This window comes from Squalius cephalus (assembly GCF_949319135.1).
Source record: "Squalius cephalus genome assembly, chromosome: 2".
Classification (NCBI taxonomy): Eukaryota; Metazoa; Chordata; class Actinopteri; order Cypriniformes; family Leuciscidae; genus Squalius; species Squalius cephalus.
The window spans coordinates 44,541,967-44,567,464 of NC_137123.1; the positions used below are offsets into that span (position 1 = coordinate 44,541,967).

At 39.2% G+C, this 25,498-nt stretch overlaps 1 protein-coding gene across 5 annotated transcripts in view; it reads right to left on the minus strand.

Moving 5' to 3' along the window:
* bnc2 (basonuclin zinc finger protein 2) overlaps positions 1 to 25,498 on the minus strand; it is a gene marked incomplete at its 3' end in the record, with an annotated part of 304,130 nt that overhangs the window by 115,586 nt on the left and 163,046 nt on the right. For all 5 annotated transcript variants that reach the window (XM_079863507.1, XM_079863505.1, XM_079863508.1 and 2 more), the window contains 2 exons: positions 20,643 to 20,745; positions 10,640 to 10,875 (listed from right to left, as the gene is read on the minus strand). In XM_079863507.1, coding sequence (XP_079719633.1) covers positions 10,640 to 10,875; positions 20,643 to 20,745 — 339 coding nt within the window. The remainder of the gene's footprint in view (positions 1 to 10,639; positions 10,876 to 20,642; positions 20,746 to 25,498) is intronic.

Below are 25,498 nucleotides of genomic sequence, written 5' to 3' on the forward strand. Positions count from 1 at the left end.
AAATGTAAGTAAATCTACAAAGGAAAATTTTACTTGTGGTTCATACAAAAATCACTTTACAGTTAATTTTCATCTTGGTTTTATTTAATAGACAATTTATCCTAAAAAGATCTTCATCATTTACAGATGAAAGAAAGCACCACAGCAGCTGCTCTTATGGGTTTGGCAAGTTCTGACCAGTCTTTCATCAGTTTAATTGAAACCGTTAAATTTGGTAAAGGCTTTTTAAAAGAAAGTTCACCCAAAAAGGGAAATTCTGTTACACAATTTGAGAGTGAGTAAATGATAACAGACAAATGTTCATATATTACAGGTAGGTGGCACAATTTCCATTTATCTTTGAAGAAATAAAGAGAAACAAAAAAGAAAGGTACTCTGATACTCTGTGCAGCTTAACAGACCAATGACTATGACAAACCTGTTTTATTAGTTTCAAGGCTTTGAAACTGTTAAGCAAAAATACATGGAAATGTCCTACTTTCCTGTTGCTAATGTCATGCTGCCACCAAACTTAGATGGTCATTTACGGCACTCTGCCATTGATATTGACTTCATGTTTTAGCATCTAACAACAAGTGACATCATAAAATGCTTCCCTGCAGGGAAGTCAACCATACTTTACTGTAACCAGAAGTATGCCACAAACACATTAATGCACTTGTTCAGCCTAGAGTGTCTCATTTCAAATACAAAGCCTTTCAGTGAGAGTGGTGGAGCTATAGATAAAAACACTTTATTGTGATAGCTTGAGCTCTGTATTGATGATACATGGTTGATGGTTGCAGAAAGGGTCCCCCAAGGTTGGAGATGCACAAACCATGGAGTTTGCTCCTTTGACATCACTTTCATTGAGTGGATTTACTGTCAGCAGACTCTGAAAATCATTTATCTTTATCAGCCAGAATTTAAGAAGGGCCCTTTGCACTTTGACTTAAATATTGTGTTGTCATCATTGATAAAAAGGGCTCTGTGTGCATTGTGGAGAACCAGAACACACACACAAAAAAAAAAACTGATGACACAGAACTGCACTTCATTGAAGCAAAATACAGGGGTATAGAGACAGACAACCTTTGCCTGTTCATATGATTGGTAGGCCTATGTGTGGTACTTCAAAGGGGTAACATAACTAGTGAACGAATAGGGCTGTGATGTATAAAAGCAAAAAAAAAAAAAAAAAGAGATGGTGTGTTAGGTGAAGGGGGAGAGAGATGCAGCTGTCAGTGACATGATATGAAATGCTGCTCCTCAGAGAAGAGGGGACCATGACGTGACCTGAATGAGCTCACTGCTCTCGCTGCCATAGAGAATCAATGACAGGGGTCCAGCAGGCACTGCTCAGACTCAGGGCTTACTAATGAAGGCCAGATCCAAAACTTGACTATGTGACGGTGCTAGGGACCAGTGCTCTGCAGGGAAATGCCTGAACTGACCACACATGTTCTTGTACATAAACCTCATTAAAGATACAAACTAAAAACACAAACTTATTTAGAGCTGTATTTACACACAAGCACTGTAATAATGACTACTGGGGTAAGATGTCCCCCTACTTTTACGGAAGCAAGAACTTTTACAGAATGTATAAAGTTTTATTAGATCAATTAACCTCAAAACAGTTTCGACCAACTAAACCTATATATATTTATATATATATATATAGATAGATAGATAGATAGATAGATACAGTAGATACAGTAGATAGATAGATAGATAGATAGATAGATAGATAGATAGATAGATAGATAGATAGATTTTGTCATCTATGGTCAAATTAAGGTGAGGGTCATCACACTCTATTTCTGCTTTGATGCAAGTGTATCTGTTGCTAAAATTAAATTGAATTGAATTTCACACTGTTAGCACATTTAGAGCTCTGATCTCTACAGTTTTCTGTTTCCCAGAGTGGAGCAAATGTCATGCTGCGTTCACACCAAACGCGAAAATACGTCTGGCGCGAGTGATTTCAATGTTAAGTCAATGGTAAGACGCGTTTACGCGCGTCTGGAGGTCTTGCGGCGCGAATGAGGCGTTTAGCGCGGCGCGGTAGACGCGAATTCGCCTCATTCGCGCGTCTAGTTCGCGCGAATGACGCGAATTGAGCGTCTGGCGCGTTTCGCGCGTCAAGCGCGAATTGTGCTTTTTGTGCATCACGCGTTTGACGCGAATTCGCGTCTGCCGCCTGAGTTGAAAAATCTGAACTTCTGCGTCAATTCGCGCCGCGTTAACCAATCAGGAGCCTGCCTGCTTGCTACTGTCACGTGGTGAACTGACAGTTTAATGTTATTTTATGTTTGGCCTCAATAAATTATTTAGTAATATGACTAAAATGCACAACAAAGCAAATCTTTCACATAAAAACTCGATTTCAATATGAGAGATAGCCTACTCATTTGTATTGAATGCTATTTATTCCATATCTATTCTAGATTAGCATATGAAACTTTATTAATCTAATGTAAAGACACCAAACACAATTAAGTGTATAAAAACTTTTCAAAAAAATCACAGGACAGGTTTCACTTTTGGAGGCTGGCTCCATTTATTATCAAAACAAAAATAAATGACAGATTAGGTGCGGGAGAGGGTGTACCTCGCACCGGACTGTACAGCGCGGGCTCGTCATGCAGAGACCACTCGAGGCCGAGGCTTTATATGGCCTACGCTGTCCTCGTCAGCGTCCTCACCGTTAGGTCCACCAAACCTACCTCCTGGAGCAAATTGTGAAACTCCTGAAACCCTCCGGAGGTTTTGGTGGACCCGAGTACAGCGACGATGTCCCCTACGCAGCTGTTTCTGCTCTTCAGAGCATATAAGAGCGGTGACTCTCTCGATTAATGCTAATGCTAATGCTCGATAAACATCTAAAAAAGATGGCCGCCAACAGCTTTCGAAACTTTCGCCCCCGGACTTCGCCTTTGACGCGCGTGACGCGCGTAAATTTCGCTTCAAACTTTTGATTTTACGCGCGTCAATTTCGCTCTTGACGCGCGAATGCACACAAAGTGGTCACGCGTATAACTAGACGCGGCAGGCGCGAATTTTGACGCATTTTCGCGTTTGGTGTGAACGCAGCATAAGGCGCTGTTTCTCCTCTGATCCTCTGAATAGTTATTTCTGCTTCCTGTTTCCAATAGTCTCCCTGAATCACCATGGACTTATGCAAACTATTATGGATAAGGCAGAAAGGAGCTGTGAGCATATCCAATATAAGAAGCATTACTTCCAAATTCCCTTGTACATTGTAACCTGCATGTAACCCTCCAAACTTCAAAAACATCCCCTCATCTGTTTTTGTTCTCAATTACAAACAACCTGGAACCATAGTGATAATAGCGATTAAAGGTAGCAAAAATGTCAGAAAGCTGAAATCAACTTAATTGCGATAAGAACGTAAACATTTTAGCTCTCTTAAAAGTGTTAGGGAGCACCTACCTAAAAGCAGCAATGCTATCAACTTAGCTACATTTCGTAGCAGTGTTACAGTAGAGCAGCTGCTTTCAAAACACTAGCAACATACTCCTTATCCATCTAATAACTTTGCAGGATGATGAAACGCTAAATGTTTTTGTCAGTGTTTGGGCAAGCATCTTTACAACAGAGTGATTCAAATGCAAATTCACAGACTAGGTTTTTTGGTAACACTTTATTTTACGGTGCCCTTGATACAGAGTAATTACTTAATTAGGTACTTAGTAATAGACGTTGTAATAACATGTAACAAAATGTACTTAACATGTAACTAAGTTATGGAACAGCCTGTACTTACAGATTGTAATTACGCACATGTAATAGGCAGCTACTGTTACACATGTGTAACAAGCCGAGTCTGTTACATACGTGTTACGGACTTGGTACACTGTAATTATGTAAGAAAGTACTTAGTATAACACAATGTAACAACAAGTACTTAAATATGTTAGGCTACTAAGGTCTGCAGTTACACATGGTAAATGTGTATGTTCTGTAGCATTACTTGTATGTAACATTAAATAAAGTGTATCAAGATTGTACTTAAGTGCACTTCCTGTGTATCTACATATGTTATCCATCTGAATTAACCCACTAGTTCACAGCTTAAATGCATGCAGTAGCTTCTTAATTACATTGCAATTACAAAATATTACACAGGGATGAGCTACGTAAAATAAAGTGTATCAAGAATGTACTTAAGTGTACTTTGTGTATACATACCTTATCCATCTCTGCCTTAGTTTGATTTTACTCACTAGTTCAGAGCTTAAAAGCATGCAGTAGTTTCCTAATTACATTGTAATTACACAATATTACACAGGGATAAGCTACGTAAAATAAAGTGTATCAAGAATGTACTTAAGTGTACTTTGTGTATACATACCTTATCTTTTTCTGCCTTAGTTTGATTTTACTCACTAGTTCACAGCTTAAAAGCATGCAGTAGTTTCCTAATTACATTGTAATTACATAATATTACACAGGGATGAGCTACGTAAAATAAAGTGTATCAAGAATGTACTTAAGTGTACTTCATGTGTATCTATAAACCGTATCCAACTCGGCTTGTTACACATGTGTAACAGTAGCTGGCTATTACATGTGTGTAATTACAATCTGTAAGTACAGGCTGTTCCATAACTTAGTTACATGTTAAGTACATTTTGTTACATGTTATTACAACGTCTATTACTAAGTACCTAATTAAGTAATTACTCTGTATCAAGGGCACCGTAAAATAAAGTGTTACCGGTTTTTTTTTTCATTAGTGTCTTCACTAGGTGTCATAATTTTATTTATTTTTTATTAGTTTTTAGTGTAAGTTTAATGTTTAATGCTGTCATAATCGTTATGCTTTATCTAGTACCTGATAAATACTGTTCTAACTGCAAATAAATATATAAATAAAATGATTGGATAAATACATATTTTAAAAAGATATTGTCCCTTTCATTGCTTCAATGTAGTTATCTTTTTTTTGTTTTCTTGGAATCGAGTAGTGTATCTTAACTTCCTTTTAGAAAATGTTGCTTGACTATAATTTAACTTCTTTAAATTATGAGTAACTGAAAACTACACTTTTAGATTAGCTTTCTAAACTCAGAATATAGTTCTCAAAAGACTGGTTTGATAGAAAGTATAGACACAAAAATGAAAGATATGCAGTGTGTTAGTAAAGGTGTCATTAGACTAAAGAAAAGTAAAGACGATTGGGATAACTGATTTGTGAGTTCTGCTGCAGCTGGCCACATGTTTGGCTGGGTGGGAAGATGCTTCAGGCAGGGGTTGAAGGGGAGATCGGGTTGGTGAAATCACCTTGATTCAGTGCAGCGAACCTTTGATGTGCCTGAAGCTGACTTGGCTAGCCCTGAGCAAAGCATATGCCTTAAAAACTTAAATCCAGCTTGACGTACTGAAATCATAACCATATGCAAGAATTCCACCTTCAGAAACACTGTGGCTCCACACAGCCAGTGGACGAGGCATTAGCCAGCGATAACAAAGACCAGGTTAGATGACGGTGGGAGTCTGAGGAGGAGATGGAGGTAAAGGGATGGGTCATAGCACGAACTGGGGAGGGGGGTGTCAGGAGGTATGCGGTGCATAAAAGGTTTGGTTAAGGATCAATTCCAAAATTTCTGAACAATGCTAGACTACCTAAAATGGAAGTTTCTCAGGAGTGATTAGAGGTAGAGTGAGGTAAAGTGTAGCGCAAGAAAAAAACGAGTGAGACTGAGAGGTTTGAATTAAACTGTCTAAAAATACTGAAGTACTGACTGTACTTCTCAGAACACAGACGGTTGGGGTTCATCTCATTCTTTGTGAATTCTATGCAAATTTGGCATCACTAGCACAGTTAACGAGATACCAGTAATGTATAATATTTTTTAAATGAAATACTAATTATTATTTTTTTATGTATTATTGTGCTATCTAAACCCGCATCAAAGGGATAAAATGAATTGCTGATCGTAATGGAAGACTGGTGATACTTCTGTATTTGAAGAGAGTTGAAAATACGCACTCTGATTCACTTTTAAATTAACTTTTATCATAGAAAATTCTGTAAAAAACTATATATACGTACATAATTGTTTTTACTTTTGCTAAGACCCCCCCCCCCCCCCCCCCCCCCAATTTAATTGCACGTTTATTCAGTAATATTTTTCACAGTACATGAGTTTCCAATGTTTCTTTTCAGCACATATTCTTGAGCAAAATGCGTTTATGGCACTGAAGGGCTACTGTGTGATGTGTTTTTGTCTGTGTAATGACTGTCAGGCAGCCTGTGGTTGCTGCTTTCTGGGGTCTGTTACCTCCTCTCTTAATCAAATCATGTCTTTTGGCTAGAGGACATCCTTCATTAAATGTATCAGGAAGGGAGCATATTGTGCCTCACTGAAGCACGATGGGTTGTGCCACCTACAAATTCCTGTGCGCTATGCAAGATGGGCCAAGCATACTGCACCCAGATGTCAGGTTTATTTGAATAAAATAGGCTCAGTGTGTGGACACCCTGGTCTGTCCCTGAGGGAAAAAAGGGGAAGGCTGGGTAAATGAATGCTGTAGGGGGTTTCAGTGCTGAAGGAAAAGTGGAGAGAAGAGGACGGGGCAAGGAAGGAGTTCGCTTAGCTTAGCAGTTCCATCTGACTCTCCTGGAATCTAAGTCAGAGTCAGAGAAACTGCTTCTCATAAAAGAGCTACAGGAAGCCAGCGGAAGCTGAATGTTCTACAAGGACAAGAACATTACTGTGAATGTCGCTTAGCCTGGGGCAAATCCACAAGTTGGCTGCCATGGCCCCTTCCTCCACTTTCTCTACTCCTCCTCCTCACTCCTTTTTCCAAAAAGAACAAGAGACAGCCCAGACTGATCAGAATTCCATCTGTTGGGGAGCAGCCAAGTGACAGTGGAGAAATACAGGCATCTGGTCTCCATTTCTGTCAGGCTGGTGTTCCAACTTACATTACATCTTACAGCTGGGAGAGGATGAGGGAGAGGAGAGGGTGCTGGCAAGGGACTAGAGTGTGCTGGCACTCCTAGGTCTCTCGTCCATTTTTCACACATCACCCCACATCCTACAAGGAGATGTCTAGAAAGATGCACCCCCTCACACACGCATATAAGCTCTTTTCTGAAGGGCCCAAGAAGAGCACATAGTTATCAGCAGTCAAGAGTCGGACAACAGATCAGAATAAAAGCAAAAGAACAAAGGAGCATGTGAAGCCAGCAGGCAAGACTTTGGCAGCCAGCACACTCTCAAACATGCACATGTGCATGCTCTTCTACTTCCATTTGCGAGTATACTCCAAACTATTCTCTATTGATCATCATATTCATATTAATCTAAAAAAAAAAAAAAACAGCCTTTTATCATTGCTTTTCACATTCTCTGGAAAAAGCAACACCTCTATGTATAAATGGTACAAACTGATAAAATATAATAGAATATGTATGAGTATGAGTATGGTATGAGGTGTATATAAACTTACATTGCTAATTAAAATCTTGAATTTAAAATTTCTAACTATGAAGACTTTGCTTCTGCTGTCATTGGCCTCCATCAAGAGGGTAGGGGACCTGCAAGCATTTTCGGTCGACGAATCGTGCCTGGAATTCGGGCCGGGTGACACCAACGTGGTATTGAGACCCTGGCCTGGATATGTGCCCAAGGTTCCCACCACTCCTTTCAGGGACCAGGTGGTGAAACTGCAAGAGCTGCCCCCGGTGGAGGCAGACCCAGCCCAAGCTTTGCTTTGTCCCGTCCGAGCACTCAGAGTGTACATAGAACGGACACAAAGCTTCAGGACCTCAGACCAGCTCTTTGTCTGTTTCGGAGGCCAGCAGAAGGGGAAGGCTGTCTCCAAGCAGAGGATGGCCCACTGGATAGTGGATCCCATCACCTTGGCTTACCAAGCACACATAAAGAAGCAGTCCTCTCAGGTTGAGGTTTGAGTCGGGTTAGGGCTTAAAATGTAACTGTACCGTTCGGGTCGGGTTAAACGATCTCGGGTATGGGCCGGGTTCAGTCTTCAGTTTAATGCCTATGCAGACTTCTAGGGTGAACAAATGTAAAATGTTGTTGTATTTATTTATTGTAGTTATCAATTTTACTTATAATTAACATTTATCAAGACAATATTACACAATAAACACTTATTGACTTCCAAATAATTATTATGCCACTTTCCAATACCCCACAGTATTCCTTACTGCATTTTAACCCTTTCATAAATAGAGATCACTACAGTGGACAGCTAATAAAAAAGCATTTTCTTGAATTTGCATAGGTTTTTATAGCATAGTTGCACATCACCCTCTACAGTGGACCCTAATGCATCATCCTATACATTGCCACCAAGTGACAAGCCGTTGTCAATTTCTGTCCCCCTCCAAACCAAGATGGCCGACAGCCAGTCAGAAATGCCAAGTTGCTCGGGAATATCCATCCATTCCTTCTATCCTAGGAGACTCTTACAGGTTAAAAAAAAAAAAAAAAAAGATTGTAGCAATATTTAATGAGTCATATCACAGTTAAATTTCCCAAGTATTGATTTTAGATTGGGAGAAAATTCTGATTAATCATCTGTCCACTATAGCGGACCTCGTGCATCAATGGCTATATTTGAGCTACAATTCATACTATAATTGTGACTGTTGTTTTTGAAAATACTTAATCATATAAATCATATAAATACTTAATAAAGTAGATTAAAACTTCTATGTTTACAGGCATTTTTTATTTTTTTTACATTTGTATTTTATAAATAATAATAATAATAATAATAATAATAATAATAATAATAATAATAATAATTGTGTCCATTGTGCTTTTATTAGATTCAACTTATTTATGTTTCTATCAGATCTGTTGAATAAGTGTGTTTTGTTTGTTTTGAAATAATATTTGTGTTTATTCAGTATTAATTTATTTGGTAAATTTGTAGAGTAGGTATTGACAAAGCATAAGACTATTATGTCATAATTAAAAATTATATTTTAAATACTACGACTACTCTGAAATAGTGTGGCTCACATTAAACAATGTTAATTTTAACTTTTGCAATTAGAAAAAATGATGCATAATTGATTTTGCATTAGCTCGTTGATTAATAGTATTAATTAACTGCATTAATAGGAATAGGAACAGACAAATGCCATATGAGGTTATTAATAAGACTGATCTGTATTTGTGCATTTTGGAATGCCATTTTTGTTTGTTTTTTCTTTCTTGTCTTTTTTGCATAAAATATGTATGAGTTTAGAATTAAGATTCTTGCGCACATGCTCTTGCTGGCACCTTTCGTGGGTTGTGACATCATGTGCCAAGGCTCTGATTAACAGTGCTCAACACTCTCTCTCTAGACTGACAGACAGATGAGGTCGAGAAGAGAGCTATCAGGTAAATAACAAGAAAACAACAGAGAGAGAGAGAGAGAGAGAGAGAGAGAGAGAGAGAGAGAGAGAGAGAGAGAGAGAGAGAGAGAGAGAGAGAGAGAGAGGTTGCCAGTGTTGAAGTGTTGAGTTCTTTTTTCTTTGTCAGTCCTGATTTATAACTCTTACCTGCAGTTTGTAAAGAAGAACAGATGCTTGACGAAGCAAGGAGAAGTGCAAAATTTATCTGGAAGCTGAATATATTTCTCTGTTTACTTTACTAAACATTTTCAGTTATTCGTTAAGATATATGGGGTGGATGCCATGATTTGATAGCTATCAATTCAGTTATCTTTTACAGACTATATAGTCAATACTTACTGAACTATAATTATATCAGAGCAGTATCATATACAAATTTAATTATTTTCAAAACTGATACTAATATCAATGCTAAGAGCCTGAATGCCTGAAGTTTTATACCAACTATCTAAGATCTGTAACAATATTAAGAAATAAACACAACAACTGAGTGAATTTACTTGACTGCAAAACCACCAAAAAATATTATTATTATTATTATTATTATTATTATTATTATTATTTGTAGTGGTCAGTATGTTGCTATGTCATATTTAATGTCTGAATGATTTTCCGATAAGTCGTCAGGGGTAGAGCAATGAGTAACACAAACGGACACAACAAATAACTGTACAACTGTAAAAAACTGTTGTTCCACATTGCCTTCCAGTCAAATGATGAGAGAAAAAGTGTGCGAGAGGGAGAGATTTACTCACAGAAGCCATTTCCTCATACAAGGCCTCAAAACCGCCTTCAAGCTCAGCATGCTGTTCCACTTAGGCATGGTCTCCAAACCAAAGCCATCCACCTCGCTCTGCTATTGGCATCAGACACACAAGGCTAACCACAAGCACATGTTCAGTTGCTCTTAACTAATTCATACAGGAACACTTTGGTTTTGTTTTGAACCCAAAAGCCCTGTACCTTTGATTAAAAAAAGTGTCTGATTCCAATTAAAGGAGCAAGAGGGAGGGAAAGCATCATGGTGGTTCTATAGTCTATTATTGGCTGTGGTCATGACAGTTTTCTTATATCTTCTTTTCTTTCTTATATCTGTAAAAATATTTACCATGTTTTTTTATTTATTTATTTTTTTTGTTAATAATGTTTCTGAGTGATTGTGTGTTCATTTTTAAATGACCTCAAGTATGTTATCTACTTAATGCTACATACATCTTTGTATGTTGATTTGTCTTTTACGTTTTAATTTACCTGTAGTATGTAGCCTCTAACATAGTCTCTCAGGGTCCAGCCCAGGCCATGGAGGATGTGCAGAACCTCTTCTTGTTTGAGGACGCTGAACAGACGGTCCAGCAGTATCTTCAACCTCACAGGTACTGCCTGAGTCCCATACAGCATCAGACTGCTAATGTCAAACACCACATTGGACTGCACGATCTCCACCTGTGTTGGGTGGTACAGATGCTGTGTGCTCAGCTTGTCTAGAGCTATAATCACAAAAACAACAAAACACACAATTACAATACAGCTATATTTAATAAGAAAAATCCCCCTGATCCTGGTTTTGGCAATAAAGATTCACACTTTAACCACTATGTACTTACATAATAAAAATAAAAATAAAAATAACTGTTATGCACAATGTACTTATGTGTTCATGTTGTATTGCAAAACAGTTTTGCTGCTACTGTTATTATATGCAGGTATTTTTTGTATCATAAATACAATGTAAAAACATGTATGTACACAATAAGTGCTTTGTGTCAAATTAATAATTAAAATTTTAGTACATTGAAATTAAAGACACTTAATATAAAGTATTATATATTAAGTATTACAGTATATTAAGTATTATATATGAATATAAACTTCATATAAAGTGGGACCCAAAGCATATATACTTAACCAAAATATCTGTTATCACATGAACAAACAATGATCAACTTTTTGCTTTAATGCCAAAAGCATTTTATACAAGATTGTCTAACCAAATTATTCAGTACTGTTTCATCAGAAGGCTTCTATTTAAAGCTGCAGACCGCAGTTTTTCCTCTTTGTCGCCATCTCTGTTCGAAATCTGCAATTGCAGTTATTCGCGGAATTATCAACTTTACGTGCGTTGTGCCTCGGCAATGTTTTGAGGAGAATGTGTGGCTGTCAATCACCGCGCTGGTGGTGTGGATACTGTCATTCGCAATCACAGATTCTACTTTTTGGATGTATGACCAACATAAGAATTTTCACCGGTAAATGTCGTCTGAACAAGTAAGTAACATCCACTTTTGTTCTGACCAACTAATGTTAAGGGGAAAAAAGCATTGCAGTAAATCGCGCTGATTAAATCTAACGCTCGCTTGTCAGATCATGTCAAACCGTGCAAATTATACTTTGTTCTCAAATTGTTAATGTTAACAACATCAGCATTGCGTGACTACATTTAATGCCCTCCCGATATTTATCCTTGCTTTCGCATGGGCCGGCTGCAGTCTCTTTTTTTCTCCGAAGTCTTTCACGTTTTACAACGGGTGAATCTCCAGTTGTCACTGGTGATTGTCGTTTGAACCTTTCTGGATCCGCCATCAAATTGACAAGTTTAATTATATCAAGTGCTGCGAGAAAAGGCTATAAATCTCCACCTCCAACATGCTCACACGCAACATAGCCTACTAGCCGAGACACCTTCTTTATGTGTACAGATGTGACGTAATGACGCAAGGACATGCTCAAATTTCCCACGGAAATCCACCAGTAACACTGGAATTAAATACATTATTACAAGCTTACCATTTTGAATCGAGCTAAGGTAAGCATATAGTTTTGAACACTGGCTGGTTATGTACTTGCTCAAATATATTTTGGATAATTTTTAAACTAAAAAAGCTACGGACTGCAGCTTTAAATGTATGACCACACTTTACGCATTACAAAGGAAGTGTATTTACATAAGTACTGTGCAATACTAATTAGCTGTGTGTGGTTTGTGTGTACTTTTACAGTGTTATGAACTATTGTAATAAAACATTAACATGTGAAGTCAAGCATGAAACCACATTAATATGTACATGTAAAATGTGGAAAATTATTAACTTTTTGGTAACACTTTACAATTAGATTTAATTTGTTAGCATTAAATAATGTATTGTAACATGTAATGTATATTAACATGACCTATCTGTCAGGTTTGCACACACGAAGCAGACAAGATGGTAAGTTTGATATTTTAATAGCAGAATGGATCAGATACAGCGTGAAAGGTGAGTAGACAGGAAGTAGATAATCAGATGAAGCTTAACTGAATGATAACCAAGTCTATCTCTCTTGCAGATGAAGATGATGAAGTTTCTCTGAAGACGGAATGAAGACAGGCTGAAGATTGGGATCGACGGGGAGTATGCAGGTAGGTAATGTAGAGGGTCTGTGTGTCATGAATCAATGAGACCAGACGATGACTGAAGGGTGAGTGCTGAATATAAAGGGGTGAGATGACGAGGTACAGGTGATGATGATAATTAATCAGGGGAGAGTGAGTGCAGGTGCGCCAAAGTGGATCCTGGGGAATGTAGTGCAGAGAAGACAGACGGTGAAGGTGGTGAATGTGACATTACTCCCCCCTCCCGCTAGGCGCGAACCGCGCCGTAGAAAGCAGAACACGGGAGGGGGGGGTGGGCATCCTGGAGTCTGTGAACAGAGGGTGGACGGGAAGACGACAGACAGGAGACTCCAGGCTGGTATTGCCAACCACGGCGGAGCAGGACGAGGAGGAGACCATGGCGGTGCAGGCTGAGGAGGTGGCCATGGCGAAGCAGGATGAGGAGGCGGCCATGGCGGTGAAGACCCTTCGGGCAGCCATGGCGATGAAGACCCTTCGGGCGGCCATGGCGGAGCAGGCTGAAGCGGCGTCCCAGAAGGACTAGGTTGCACAGGGAACTGTCTCGGCAGGGCCTCCACGGTCCCCCCAGAGGACTTATTGCCCCCCCCAAAATTTTCTTGGGGAGGTTAACGGGCTTAGGCTCCGGGTAGGATGAGTCCAGCGGCGAAGGCCTGTCAGGGCTGGATGAAACAGGCGATGAAGGCAGTTCAGGACTGGACGAGACCAGCGGCGAAGGCGGCTCTGGGCTGGACGGGACCAGCGATGAAGAGGGCTCTGTGCTGGACGGGACCAGCGGTGAAGGCTCTGTGCTGGACGGGACCAGCGGTGAAGGCTCTGTGCTGGACGGGACCAGCGGTGAAGGCTCTGTGCTGGACGGGACCAGCGGCGAAGGCTCTGTGCTGGACGGGACCAGCGGCGAAGGCTCTGTGCTGGACGGGACCAGCGGTGAAGAGGGCGTTGAGCTGGACAGGACCAGCGGTGAAGAGGGCGTTGAGCTGGACAGGACCAGCGATGAAGAGGGCTTTGAGCTGGGCTTTGAGCTGGGCGGAACCAGCGGCGAAGAGGGCTTTGAGTGGGGCGGAACCAGCGGCGAAGAGGGCTCTGAGCTGGGCGGAACCAGCAGCGAAGAGGGCTTTGAGCTGGGCAGGACCAGCTGTGAAGAGGGCTTTGAGCTGGACGGAACCAGCGGCGAAGGGAGCTTCAAGCTCGGCGGGATAAAAGAAAACAATAGTTCTGCGGGCATGACACTGTCAGTCTCTAGCTCTGCGGGCATGATGCTCACGGTCACAGGCGCGGCGGGCATGACGCTCTCAGTCTCAGGGGCGGCGGGCATGACGCATACTGCCTTGGGCTCGGCAGATCTGGCGTGAAGTGCGGGCTCGGCTGGAGTGGCGTGAAGTGCAGGCTCGGCTGGACTATGGATTAGGATGGATGGCGTGGCGAAGATGGCTGGAGACGGTGGCGTTCCAGACCCGAACTGGAATGCCGGCTCGGCAGGAACCAACCGGATGATGAACGGGGCTGCGTCGAATAGGGACAACAGGTTAACTCTGGAATCCAAAAGATTCTGCATTTTTGGTCTGGTCTTCTGTCAGGTTTGCACACACGAAGCAGACAAGATGGTAAGTTTGATATTTTAATAGCAGAATGGATCGGATACAGCGTGAAAGGTGAGTAAACAGGAAGTAGATAATCACATGAAGCTTAACTGAATGATAACCAAGTCTATCTCTCTTGCAGATGAAGATGATGAAGTTTCTCTGAAGACAGAATGAAGACAGGCTGAAGAAGATCAGGATCGACAGTGAGTATGCAGGTAGGTAGAGGGTCTGTGTGTCATGAATCAACGAGACCAGACGATGACTGAAGGGTGAGTGCTGAATATAAAGGGGTGAGATGACGAGGTACAGGTGATGATGATAATTACTCAGGGGAGGGAGAGTGAGTGCAGGTGCGCCAAAGAGGATCCTGGGGAATGTAGTGCAGAGAAGACAGACGGTGAAGGTGGTGAATGTGACACTAACCATGAGCAATACATTTGTTACTGTATTTGTAAATCTTTGTGAACGTTAGGTAATACAAATACAGCTGTTTATTGTTTGTTCATGTTACATCACGGTGCATTAACTAATGTTAACAAATATAACTTTTAATTGTAATAATGTATTAGTAAATTTTAAAATTGACATTAACAAATATTAATAATTGTTGTAGAAGTATAGTTCATTATAGTTCATGTTAACTAATGTAGTTAACTAATGTTAACTAATGAAACCTTATTGTTAAGTGTTACCACTTTTTTTATGAAAACACTAACACATCAGAGAGAAATCTTAAGTGCATGAGGTAATGATCAAAAGGCAGTGATATAACACTTTTATTTTAGCATGTTTTAAATTGCCTACACAAAGCTGGTTGTAACAAGGCACCCACAAAAACAGAAAAATGTGTATTGTCTTTTATTTGAAACATAATATTTGAAATATGATATGTGTCCACACACACAATCTTCAGTTTACTGATCCTGTCTAACATCTTCTGTGTGAATGAAATGCACACTCAGCTGATGACAATTCTGTGAAGAAATGACAGTGGCATCAATATCATCTGCTCTTTCTCTCTTAAATTTCTCTCGTTCTCGGACGCTGTCTGTGTGACACCTGATTTTCCCCTCAGTCTAGGACTGATTTTTGTGCTGACTAGGTCTTTGCCTGACAACAGACCCTGCTAGACACGAACATAATAAAAAATGAAGAACTACTTGTCAGAATGGCTGCCAACACTACAGACAAAATGAGAAGTCTATGGCAGAGAGGAGTGAAAAGAAGAGAAGGATAGGAAGGAGAGCGTCTGACAGATCACAGTGAAATTAAAACTAGGTGAAGGGCCCCTGTGATGGTCCCTTAAGGCCTGTCTCTCTTCCTTTTATCCCAACCCAACAGGTGTTTTCTTTTGTCTCTCTATGAAACCAACTGTCTTTTTCTCCCTGTCTTTCCTTATCCCTTTTGACTGTCATCTCTTTCATTTGATGTTTTCACTAGTACTTCAGCTACCTTTTGACCTTTTTATGCTTTTTATTTTAAGTATAATGAAATAATGAAAATACAGTTATTATTGAATTAAAAGCTGTGGGAATGAAGACCCAGAAGCGTGCAGAGTAGAATGAGGGAATAGGGATGGATATGCGAGTCAGAGCATATTGACTGGCTAAAGAGCCAGTTTTATGAGGATCCATAACTTCACTGGGCTCAGAGGAGAAAGAAGGAGACCAGATAAAAGGACAGATAAAGACAGATCAGGTTAAACCGATGCCCTACTTCCTCCCCACTAGGGTTGGGTATGGTTTGAAGTACAGCGATTATGATTTTGCTCATCGATTCTGATACTTTTCGATTCCCAGATTCGATTCAAGTAAGGTAACATTTAGTCAAACATTTATATCAAACATATTTATTTTGTGTCCTTTGGCAAAATGTTTTTTTGTTTTTTTTTGTTTTTTTGTTCCAGCTGATTTCCATGAACAAAAATCAGCAGCCTACAAAAAAATTTGTAGGCTAAAGAACACTAACATTTTCCTATGGTTTAAAAAAGAAAATACCACAGACTGTTAATGACACAGACTGCAGTAGGTTTATTAGGCTGCAGTCACTGTAAGTCCTCATGCAGCGTTCGGTTTACTGATGAAAATTCTGGGCCAAAACTTGCACTTGCAAACTGAAACCGAAAATAATGAATGAATAATCTATTAATTATTCAAACATATTTAATAATGAGCACACAAATATCTAAAACGGAGCTGAACAAACATGTCAATTGATAACAATTATCCATTCTTGACCGTAAGTATCCAATAAACGCACACACACACACACACACGCACACACACACACACACACACACACACACACACGCTAGCCAACACCATTGGATGCAGAATCAAGAGTTTACTTGCTTACAAAATGTGCTACTAACAAGAGAGCACAAGTGCTTAACTAAAGAGAGTTTTTTCAGGAAGATGAACAGTCTGTAATCTGAAGGTGCCCTCAAGTTTTTTTGTATGAAGATTATTTAAATTTCCCAGTTATACATATATATATATATATATATATATATATATATATATATATATATGTGTGTGTGTTATTTTAATTAGGCCTAAATGTACTTGATTGAGTACATTTAAATAGTCCATTTGATTTTATAGAAAATATATATATATAGTACAACAGGGCTAAAGACATAGGTGCCATGTGTAAGAATTGAGGTAAAAATATCCAAAAAATGAGCTACACGCATCAAAAGAATGAGAAGAAATAAGGGCGATGATGTCATTAAAAAAATGACAAGTTATAGTGCTGCAGAGATATCAACCTGAATTAGCATGCTAAATTACTAGCCACAGCCCGACAGGTGTCATAATACCAGTTTCGGCCATGGGATGTGCGGGCAACATAACCACCAGCCAAACTGCAATACACGAATAACTCGCACGGCTTGTGGGCGTACTTGAACCTGATGTCAATCGTGTGGAAAGTACAGCCCACTACTACATTTCAGTTCAGGGAAGAGAGCGGAAGAATGGCTGAAGCCCATGATATAAGTAAGAATATAATAAATATGTAGTATTGTAATATAGTACACATATAGGCCTATAGCACAATACTCTCTATAGCTCTTTTTTTCTTGCCAACTACGTGACCTATATTATGTTTATTAAATGGCTTTCCTGAGGTAAATTTGACATAATTGTTCTCCAGCTATGTTATTGACCTCTTCACGCTGATAAAAAACACTGATTGGTCGATATTATGTATGAGGAATACATTTTGGTAAGTTGTAGCCTACTGTATCTTTCAACAGTGTTCGTGTTTTTTAGCGCAATTTTCCACCGGACAAAATTACGATTGTTAACTCATGATTTCTGTTCTGTCTGTGCGCACCAATCTTGCACTTCTATCTACTCCTCAACCAGACCACCTAGAGACTTCGGGTTTTCGGCATTATGTTAAGGAAGGTCTAATCTCGGGAACGCACAAAAAAAATCAAGGAAAAGATTTACTATCTCTTAGTGTTGTGATCCCATGACGTCAGAAAATTGCGCTAAAACACTCACTGAGTTTTTATTACTTGATTTACTATTAGCTAGTAGAGATGATCGGTTCACGTGCGCTAGGGATCTGTCGTGTAACATTTACAAGTGCCAAAACGGTATTTATTGTTTGAATTGCGTAATAAAATTGACAGAATCTGAGAGCTGAGATTTTTATATCATAACTTACCTGCTCTGTCTAGTCTGTCGGTCTCCGTGTCCTCTTTGCTTCGCGATTTTTCTGTGCTTGAGAAAATTGATGTGTGGCGTGTGAAAAGTGTCAATTGCGTGTGTCTCACGGTGAATGCGTGAGAGTTGGCAGCTCTGGTTACGTTGGCGCTAGCTTGGTCAACATCAGCGAATGCTGTCTGTCAAATTAATGTAATTCAAACTAACAATAAACATGTAATATGAACAAAACGAATATGAACATATTCACTGGTAAAGGTGAAGGAGAGTAGCTTGAAGATGTCATATTTCAAAATCACTTGACATCAACCAACGTTCCTCTGGAGTCAAAACGTCCTCTATTAGGAGTTGGCTCGGCTTCGGCTATGGCTCTAGGGTCGTTGTGAAGGTGGGGCGGAGCATAGAGACTATGCCGTTTCTCGGTTGTTACTCTAGAGTAGACCAACTCACTTTCTGGAGGTATACTGCCCCCATCTGGTATGGAATGTGGAGTATGAATTGATTTTTTGGCGGACATTACACAAGGCACCTTTAAGAAAAAATGCTTTTCACTATTCCCATAGTGTATGATTGCAGAAAAAAAATATATGTTTGTATTGAACATTTATGGAGCAACATAACATAAAAGTGGTTTATTTTGTTTAAAAATCTGATTATCTATTAAAAGATTATCTATTAAAAATTGTGATTAAGGTGGACACCCAACTTAATATATGATATTTACCATCTGAATCTAACCATGTCATGTAAACAAATGAAAAAGTCAGCTGGCTGTTAATATTATCATGTTAATTATTGTGCCTTTCGCCAGCAGGGGCACCTTTTTTTCCTTCACAAATCTAAACGCGTCACCACAAATCCCTTATTACCAAATAGACTAAACCAGAAACTTTGATATTCAACATAAAACAATATCACAGATCATTATTTTCCAGAGACAAAGACAAAAGTGTGATTCCTGTTGTGAAGTAAGGCTGGGGTAGGCACATTCACAGCTGTTCCTCAAGTGACTTGTAATATTATTTTCAGTGGAATTTTTTAAGAATGTTGTCTTTAATTTCTTGTCATGTATTTTTTTTTTTATCCGCCCAAGGTGGATCCAAGCAGCAGGGCAGAGCTACAGAAGAAGGAGCCAATGGGCTGAAGGGAGACAGTGGAGGTGAGGCCAATGAACTGGATGGCTTCGGCAGAGGAGGAGGAAGAGGAAGGCTGGGCAGGACCAAACAAGACGAAAGAGACTTGGAGCTTGGCTGATTCACTCTAGCAACAAAAGGCGACTTGGAACTGGGCTGAACCTGGGCTGAGATGAAGACGACTTGGAACAAGATGGGACCAGCGGAGACTGGAGATCTTGGAACATGATTTAATCTAGATCAGTGGTTCTCAACTCCAGTCCTCGGGACCCGTTGCTCTGCACATTTTGTATGTCTCTCTTATCTGACACACTCAGTTCAGTTCATGGAGTCTCTCTTAACGAGCTGATGATCTGATTCAGGTGTGTTAAATAAGGGAGACATACAAAATGTGCAGAGCAGCGGGTCCCGAGGACTGGAGTTGAGAACCACTGCAGGAACCCAGCTCATTGCATACACCTCAGTAACAAGAGTGTGGGCAGGGCTGGAATCCATCCCATCGATCTCCACTAAAATAACCTTGATGATGGACTCTGGTGCCGGTGCATGCACCTGGTCAGACTCCGCATTGAGCTCGGGCTCTGGGCTGAAATTGGCCTCTGGCTAATGCTTTGGCTCTTGCTTTGCGTCGGGGCGGGCTCAGGCTCTGAGTCTGTGGTGGGCTCTGGCTTAAGATCTGCATAGCGGACATGCTGGAATGCTGGCAAGGCTCTGGGTCCATAGCGAAGTTAGGGCTGGCGATGTCCTTTTCAACGGGGCAGACGGTGAATAGAGATCCACAACTGACCAGCACCCACTCCATATACTGTGCGAAACTCCCTTGAGGACCTTCCATGGGTAGACATTGCCTTGAATGCTCATTGAGGCTGGTGTTGTTGTAGAAGATGCACAGTGAGTGGCAGGGATAGTGGGTGAGGCACGCCAGATCTAGAAATTCCCTCATATGGTCCTCAAGGGACCGATCCCACTGCTAAAAGCAGGCGTACAACAGGCATATCCATTTATGCTTTTCTTCTGCTGCCTTAATCTAATATAGGTCCCATACTTTGTCATGGGTTGTGTATAGTAAATCCAGTAAAGAGATGTATGATGCAGAATGACCGATGGAACATGAGATTTAATAAATACGGAGCGTGACAGAAACATAAACCATAAACTAGAGTGACATAAACTACCATAAACTTTAACACGGAGCAATGAACTGAAGAACAGAGGGCTTAAATACACGGAGACAGGCAATCCAAGAAACAAGAAACAGGTGTGCACTAATCAGAAATCATAGCAACAAATGAATGAGAACTCAGGCAATGAGTTGATGGTGACAATGAAAGCCAAACTAAATAGAACATGACAATGAAACTATTAAACTAAACAAGACATGATAATTAAACTAAACATGACATGACCGTGATATATGTATAAGTACCTATAAGCAATATGACCAGGCTGGTTTATACACTCACTGATACTCACCATGAGCGACCCATCCATGCTTGCAATGGTCACATGTCCGGAGGTGGATTTTTCCAGGCTGGAAACACTCACATGTGCAGTTTACCAGAGTACAGCGGATGGCCTGAAAATGAACAAGAAAATAATCATCATTTAAAGATTCTTAAACTGTTATACTTCAAAACAGCAGGGTTTATTAGCCTATCCAGCATTTGCACTTTCTAATTCATTAATGCATTTAACAAATTGAATTTGTTGAATTATGCAATCTTTCTGTTAAAGACAAAATTCCTTACAATAAATATTCCAAAATATGTTTTTCACTTAAACAATATTGTAATTTACTAATGAGAATTATGTCTTAAACGAATGCAGTCATGCTCATGTCACACTGTCATGCTGACTGACATTGTACTAACAAGCATCCATTCTGTGTCTTGTGCCATATTCATGTAGGGGCATTTAGATGAGCTCTTCCTTCTTCTCACCTGAAACATGGCCTGCTTTTGCCCCATTTGAATTTCCTTTGTTTTGACAAAAGCCGCCATTACTTGATGTGGAGACTGAACCGGATCTGACCCTAAAAGCTTTTAGCGATGAGGGGTTAAGTGTCCCAACGAGACAGTCAGCCTGGCAGGACAACACAATGGCATTGTGTGATAAGACATCTCCTTAATCACTCCGCCACAGAAAAGACTCCGGCAGGAAGAGAGGAAAGGTGGGGAGGCCACATTGTTCATGTTCTCTCACACCTCTGCTGTCAATGTCTTTCATTAGATGAATTTAAAAGTGAAATCTTTTTTTTTTTTTCGTCTTCCTGATTCTTATCTTTTTCAGCATTGCGTAACTGCATTTTTATGTGATTTTGCTGTGCCCTTTGTATGTAGTCCATGTTACCCATTACGTTACTAATTAATTATAAGTGATAAATCCTACTGTAGATATTACATTAAGCTTTCTGTGGTTCATCAGAATAGTTAATCAAAAATGCTGTTATCTGTGATATAGCACATGCAAATATTAAAATGCTCAAGAAATAATAAAAAAAAAAACAAGAAAAAATAATGAAATAAATGAGCAATAACAGTTACATTATATGATGGGGAAACAAATAATTAATTTGTATATGTATGTCACATGTTAGTAGCTGCCTTCAGTAGCTGCCTGATTTGGTTGGGTAATTTAAAATCACCTATTTGCAGAAAAAAATTACTCTGAATCAATAATTTAAACAAAATCGCTGCTGCTATGACATCAGTTTACAAGCTGACTTATGTGCATTTGGTCTAAACATGTATGATTCATTGAAGAATGAGGCTTATTGTATCACAGTCATTTATCACATAAGACATTATAAGTGAAAAAGAGAGAGAGAGAGAGAGAGAGAGAGAGAGAGAGAGAGAGAGAGAGGGGGGGGGGGGGGAGGGGGAGGGGGGGGGGGGTGTTAAATGAACTTTCATTAGTGCCGTTGCCAGTGTTGAAGTGTTGTGTTCTTTTTTCTTTGTCAGTCCTGAATTATAACACTTACATGCATTTGCAGAGTTGGAAACATAACATGTGGGGTCTGACAACTTATGTGATAGTTAATTGTTTAATTAAATAATTAAGAGCTCAATTAGGAGGTCAATTAACAGCTCAGCGGTGTCAGTACTGTCAATGCAGTATAGAACAGCTCCTAAACCAAACCTCACTCCATTATACTATGAGGATAACCCAAACTAATGTATGATTATAGGCCACCTCTATTGATTCCTGTGTTTCTAGCATTTACACCATGGCGCACACACACACACACACACACACACACACACACACACACACACACACACACACACACACACACACACACACACACACACACACACACACAACAACTTTGCTGACACCAGGTTGCTGGCAAACACTAAAAGCATCTTGTACTCTCTGCCACCCACAAGATTTGATCTTATTCAAGGCTTAGCTTTCAAAACACTGTCGATGTCCTGCCATAAATGTACAGGCAAGCTATGAAGGAAAACATGTAACAAATAAAAACAGGCAGTGCACCATGAAAGGCTTTATTAAGCAGCAACAAAAAATATATTAGAATTGGTTTTATTGAGATTTCTCTGTATGCACGCGGGACCAGCATCCCATTCATCTGCATATATATGCATAAAGTGTGTATACATTTGTATGCATGTGCATTTGGATTGACAGTGAAACAATATCAACGCACTGGCAGTATCTAAAATGTGAACCCTTTTATGTATGTACAACTTTTGAGAGGTACACATATTTTAACTCTCTAAGCAGAGTAGAATGACAATTTTGTCAAAGTAAATAAAAGTTTTTTTAATTAATGTGATGGCTCTAAAAAGATTTAGCTAGTGTAATTTATTATAAATACATTAAAATCAACATATACATGTAATTTATTCATTATATCAGCATTAAATGATTTGTAAACATTGAATGGCATGTGTAAAAGGGTTTACAATTCATATGTTGATATTATATGTTTTAGTGTGAATTCAAACATTCAAATGTACAAATACTAAAGAGATCACACTGGACAGGATTGGTTCTTTCTTTCTTTCTTTCTTTCTTTCTTTCTTTCTTTCTTTCTTTCTTTCTTTCTTTCTTTCTTTCTTTCTTTCTTTGTAATGCAACTCTCTTTTCCATTAATTATTTTACATTTATAACAATATATAAATATGGTTTCCTTAAAAAAAAAAAAAACCATATCATTGAGTGGATGATGAATATTGTTGTGTCATTATACACATAAGATGCATACGGATGGTTAAATAAATAATGAATATGGCTGAATTTTCTCCAGGCTTTGGCCCTTCTATGTTTTACTCAATGGGATTGTATTGCCAACTGTGATATTATTGTAGTGAAACAGTCTGAGGCCTGACCTGACCTGAGGCCTGAATCTTGTTATTGTGGCACAGGCTATATACCAGCCTTAAGTTACAGCTGTATATTTACTATAACATTTCAGCTGAATCTCTGAGAGATATCCTACTGGTCTTCTCAGACATATATTTATAATTTTTGGGGGGGAAATCATTTTAAATATAAAAATGATTTAAAATAGTCTAAAACTTTTCCCACTGTCCAGTCTGACTAGAAATTAACTATCACCTGGGTCTTCTCTGTTTTCTATTATAATTGTAGGATATATAATACGTGAACTTTGGACCATAGAATTTTATTTTATAACCAAACATACTTAGTATAAAATGTATTGACATATTGACTAATGTGTTTTTTTTTTCTAGGGATGTTAATTTATTTCCCCCCCCCCAAGGGACAACCGAAGCTTGTTAACAAGATTAGATTACATTAGAATTGTCACGAAACTGCTCCGAGACTCGAAGGTGAGATCCAATTGCAGCTTTATTAGAAGGCGTAATCCAGAATCGTAATCAACACAAGCAGAGGGTCAAACACAGGAAGGCAGTCCAAACAAACAAATAAACAAACAAAACAGGCAGGGGTCAGAGGCAAAAGAGTAATCCAGGGAAAAGGCAAGAAATCCAAAAACCAAGAGACACGAAACCAGGGAAAACCGCTCGGAAATGCAGTGCAACAACATACAAAACTTCGCAGTGAGTGATGGGGTGAACCAGGCTTATATGGGGTGAACTAAACAAGAAGATGAGATACAGGGGAATGTGATAATGAGTGCTGATGAGTCCAGGCAGAGAATGATGGGAGATGTAGTCTGTGAGTGAACATGAGAGTCTGGTGTGGAGTGCCCTCTGGTGGCTCTCAAGGGCACTCCAGCTGGTGACTGTTACAAGAACGAATGTCTGTGACCCATTAAAATAACAAAATATGGTTTAGTTTTACATGCGCTAATAGCAACAAAGCATGAAGATTCACTCATTGTCACATGATCACATCACGTACGTGCTGTTTTTATAGGTTTTAGGTTATATGCACAGTTTTTTTTTTTTCAAGTCCATGGAAAGGAAACCGAGATGGCATCCCATTTGTTTTCTTTATTTTACAAAAGCACAATGTTTTGTTTTCATTGTGAGTATACACAAATAAAAGTAAACCCTTTAAAGTTTCAAATGATGGCTTACTCTTATCAGTATGACCATAAATGACAGAGTATTTCAAGTTGTTTCTGATGTTATAAGGAGACAGTTCAAATGATCTTGCAGATCGCCTCACGCGCGCACACACACACACATATCAGTTCTAGATTTGCTGACTTGACACCACAGCCTGTTCATTATCAAGTCAACCAAAAATATAACAAGTTACACTGCTCAATTGAAATAGCCCATAGTCCAGTGCCGTTCAGCGTGATCACCATCCCACTGTGGTGTTATGTCAAGCATATTTATCACATGAGAAGGATGATGTTTTACGTGGATATTGGAACGTGAGTGAAGTACAAAGTTACATAAAAACAGTCAGCATCCAGAAATATTGCGAATATAGAAACATTTGGATTTGTGCCGAATGAGCGAGGTTGTCTACGTGAGCCCAACGCCGGTTTCTGTTTCACTTTCACTTTAAATTAATACATTTAGCCTATAGCTACTTTCATTTTTCATTCTTGTTCTGTTTTGAATACCATTAAATTGAAAGGATTTATTGTGGAGTGAGGGGAATTAAAATAGCCTATAGCTATGTTTATTGTGTTTGTTTCTAAACATTCCTACCAGTATTTTACATTAATGTAGCTAATAATAAAATGAGACTTACACAAATTATATGTTTTTGTTGTTGTTGTTGTTGTTGTTTTGTTGTTGTTTTTCAAAAATCCAATTTTGTATTTTTTAACCATTCAGCAAGCATTTTTAAAAAATCGTGAAAAATTACTTTTTAAACCATTCAACCAATAGTATGAATCGGTCAAAATTCTGACT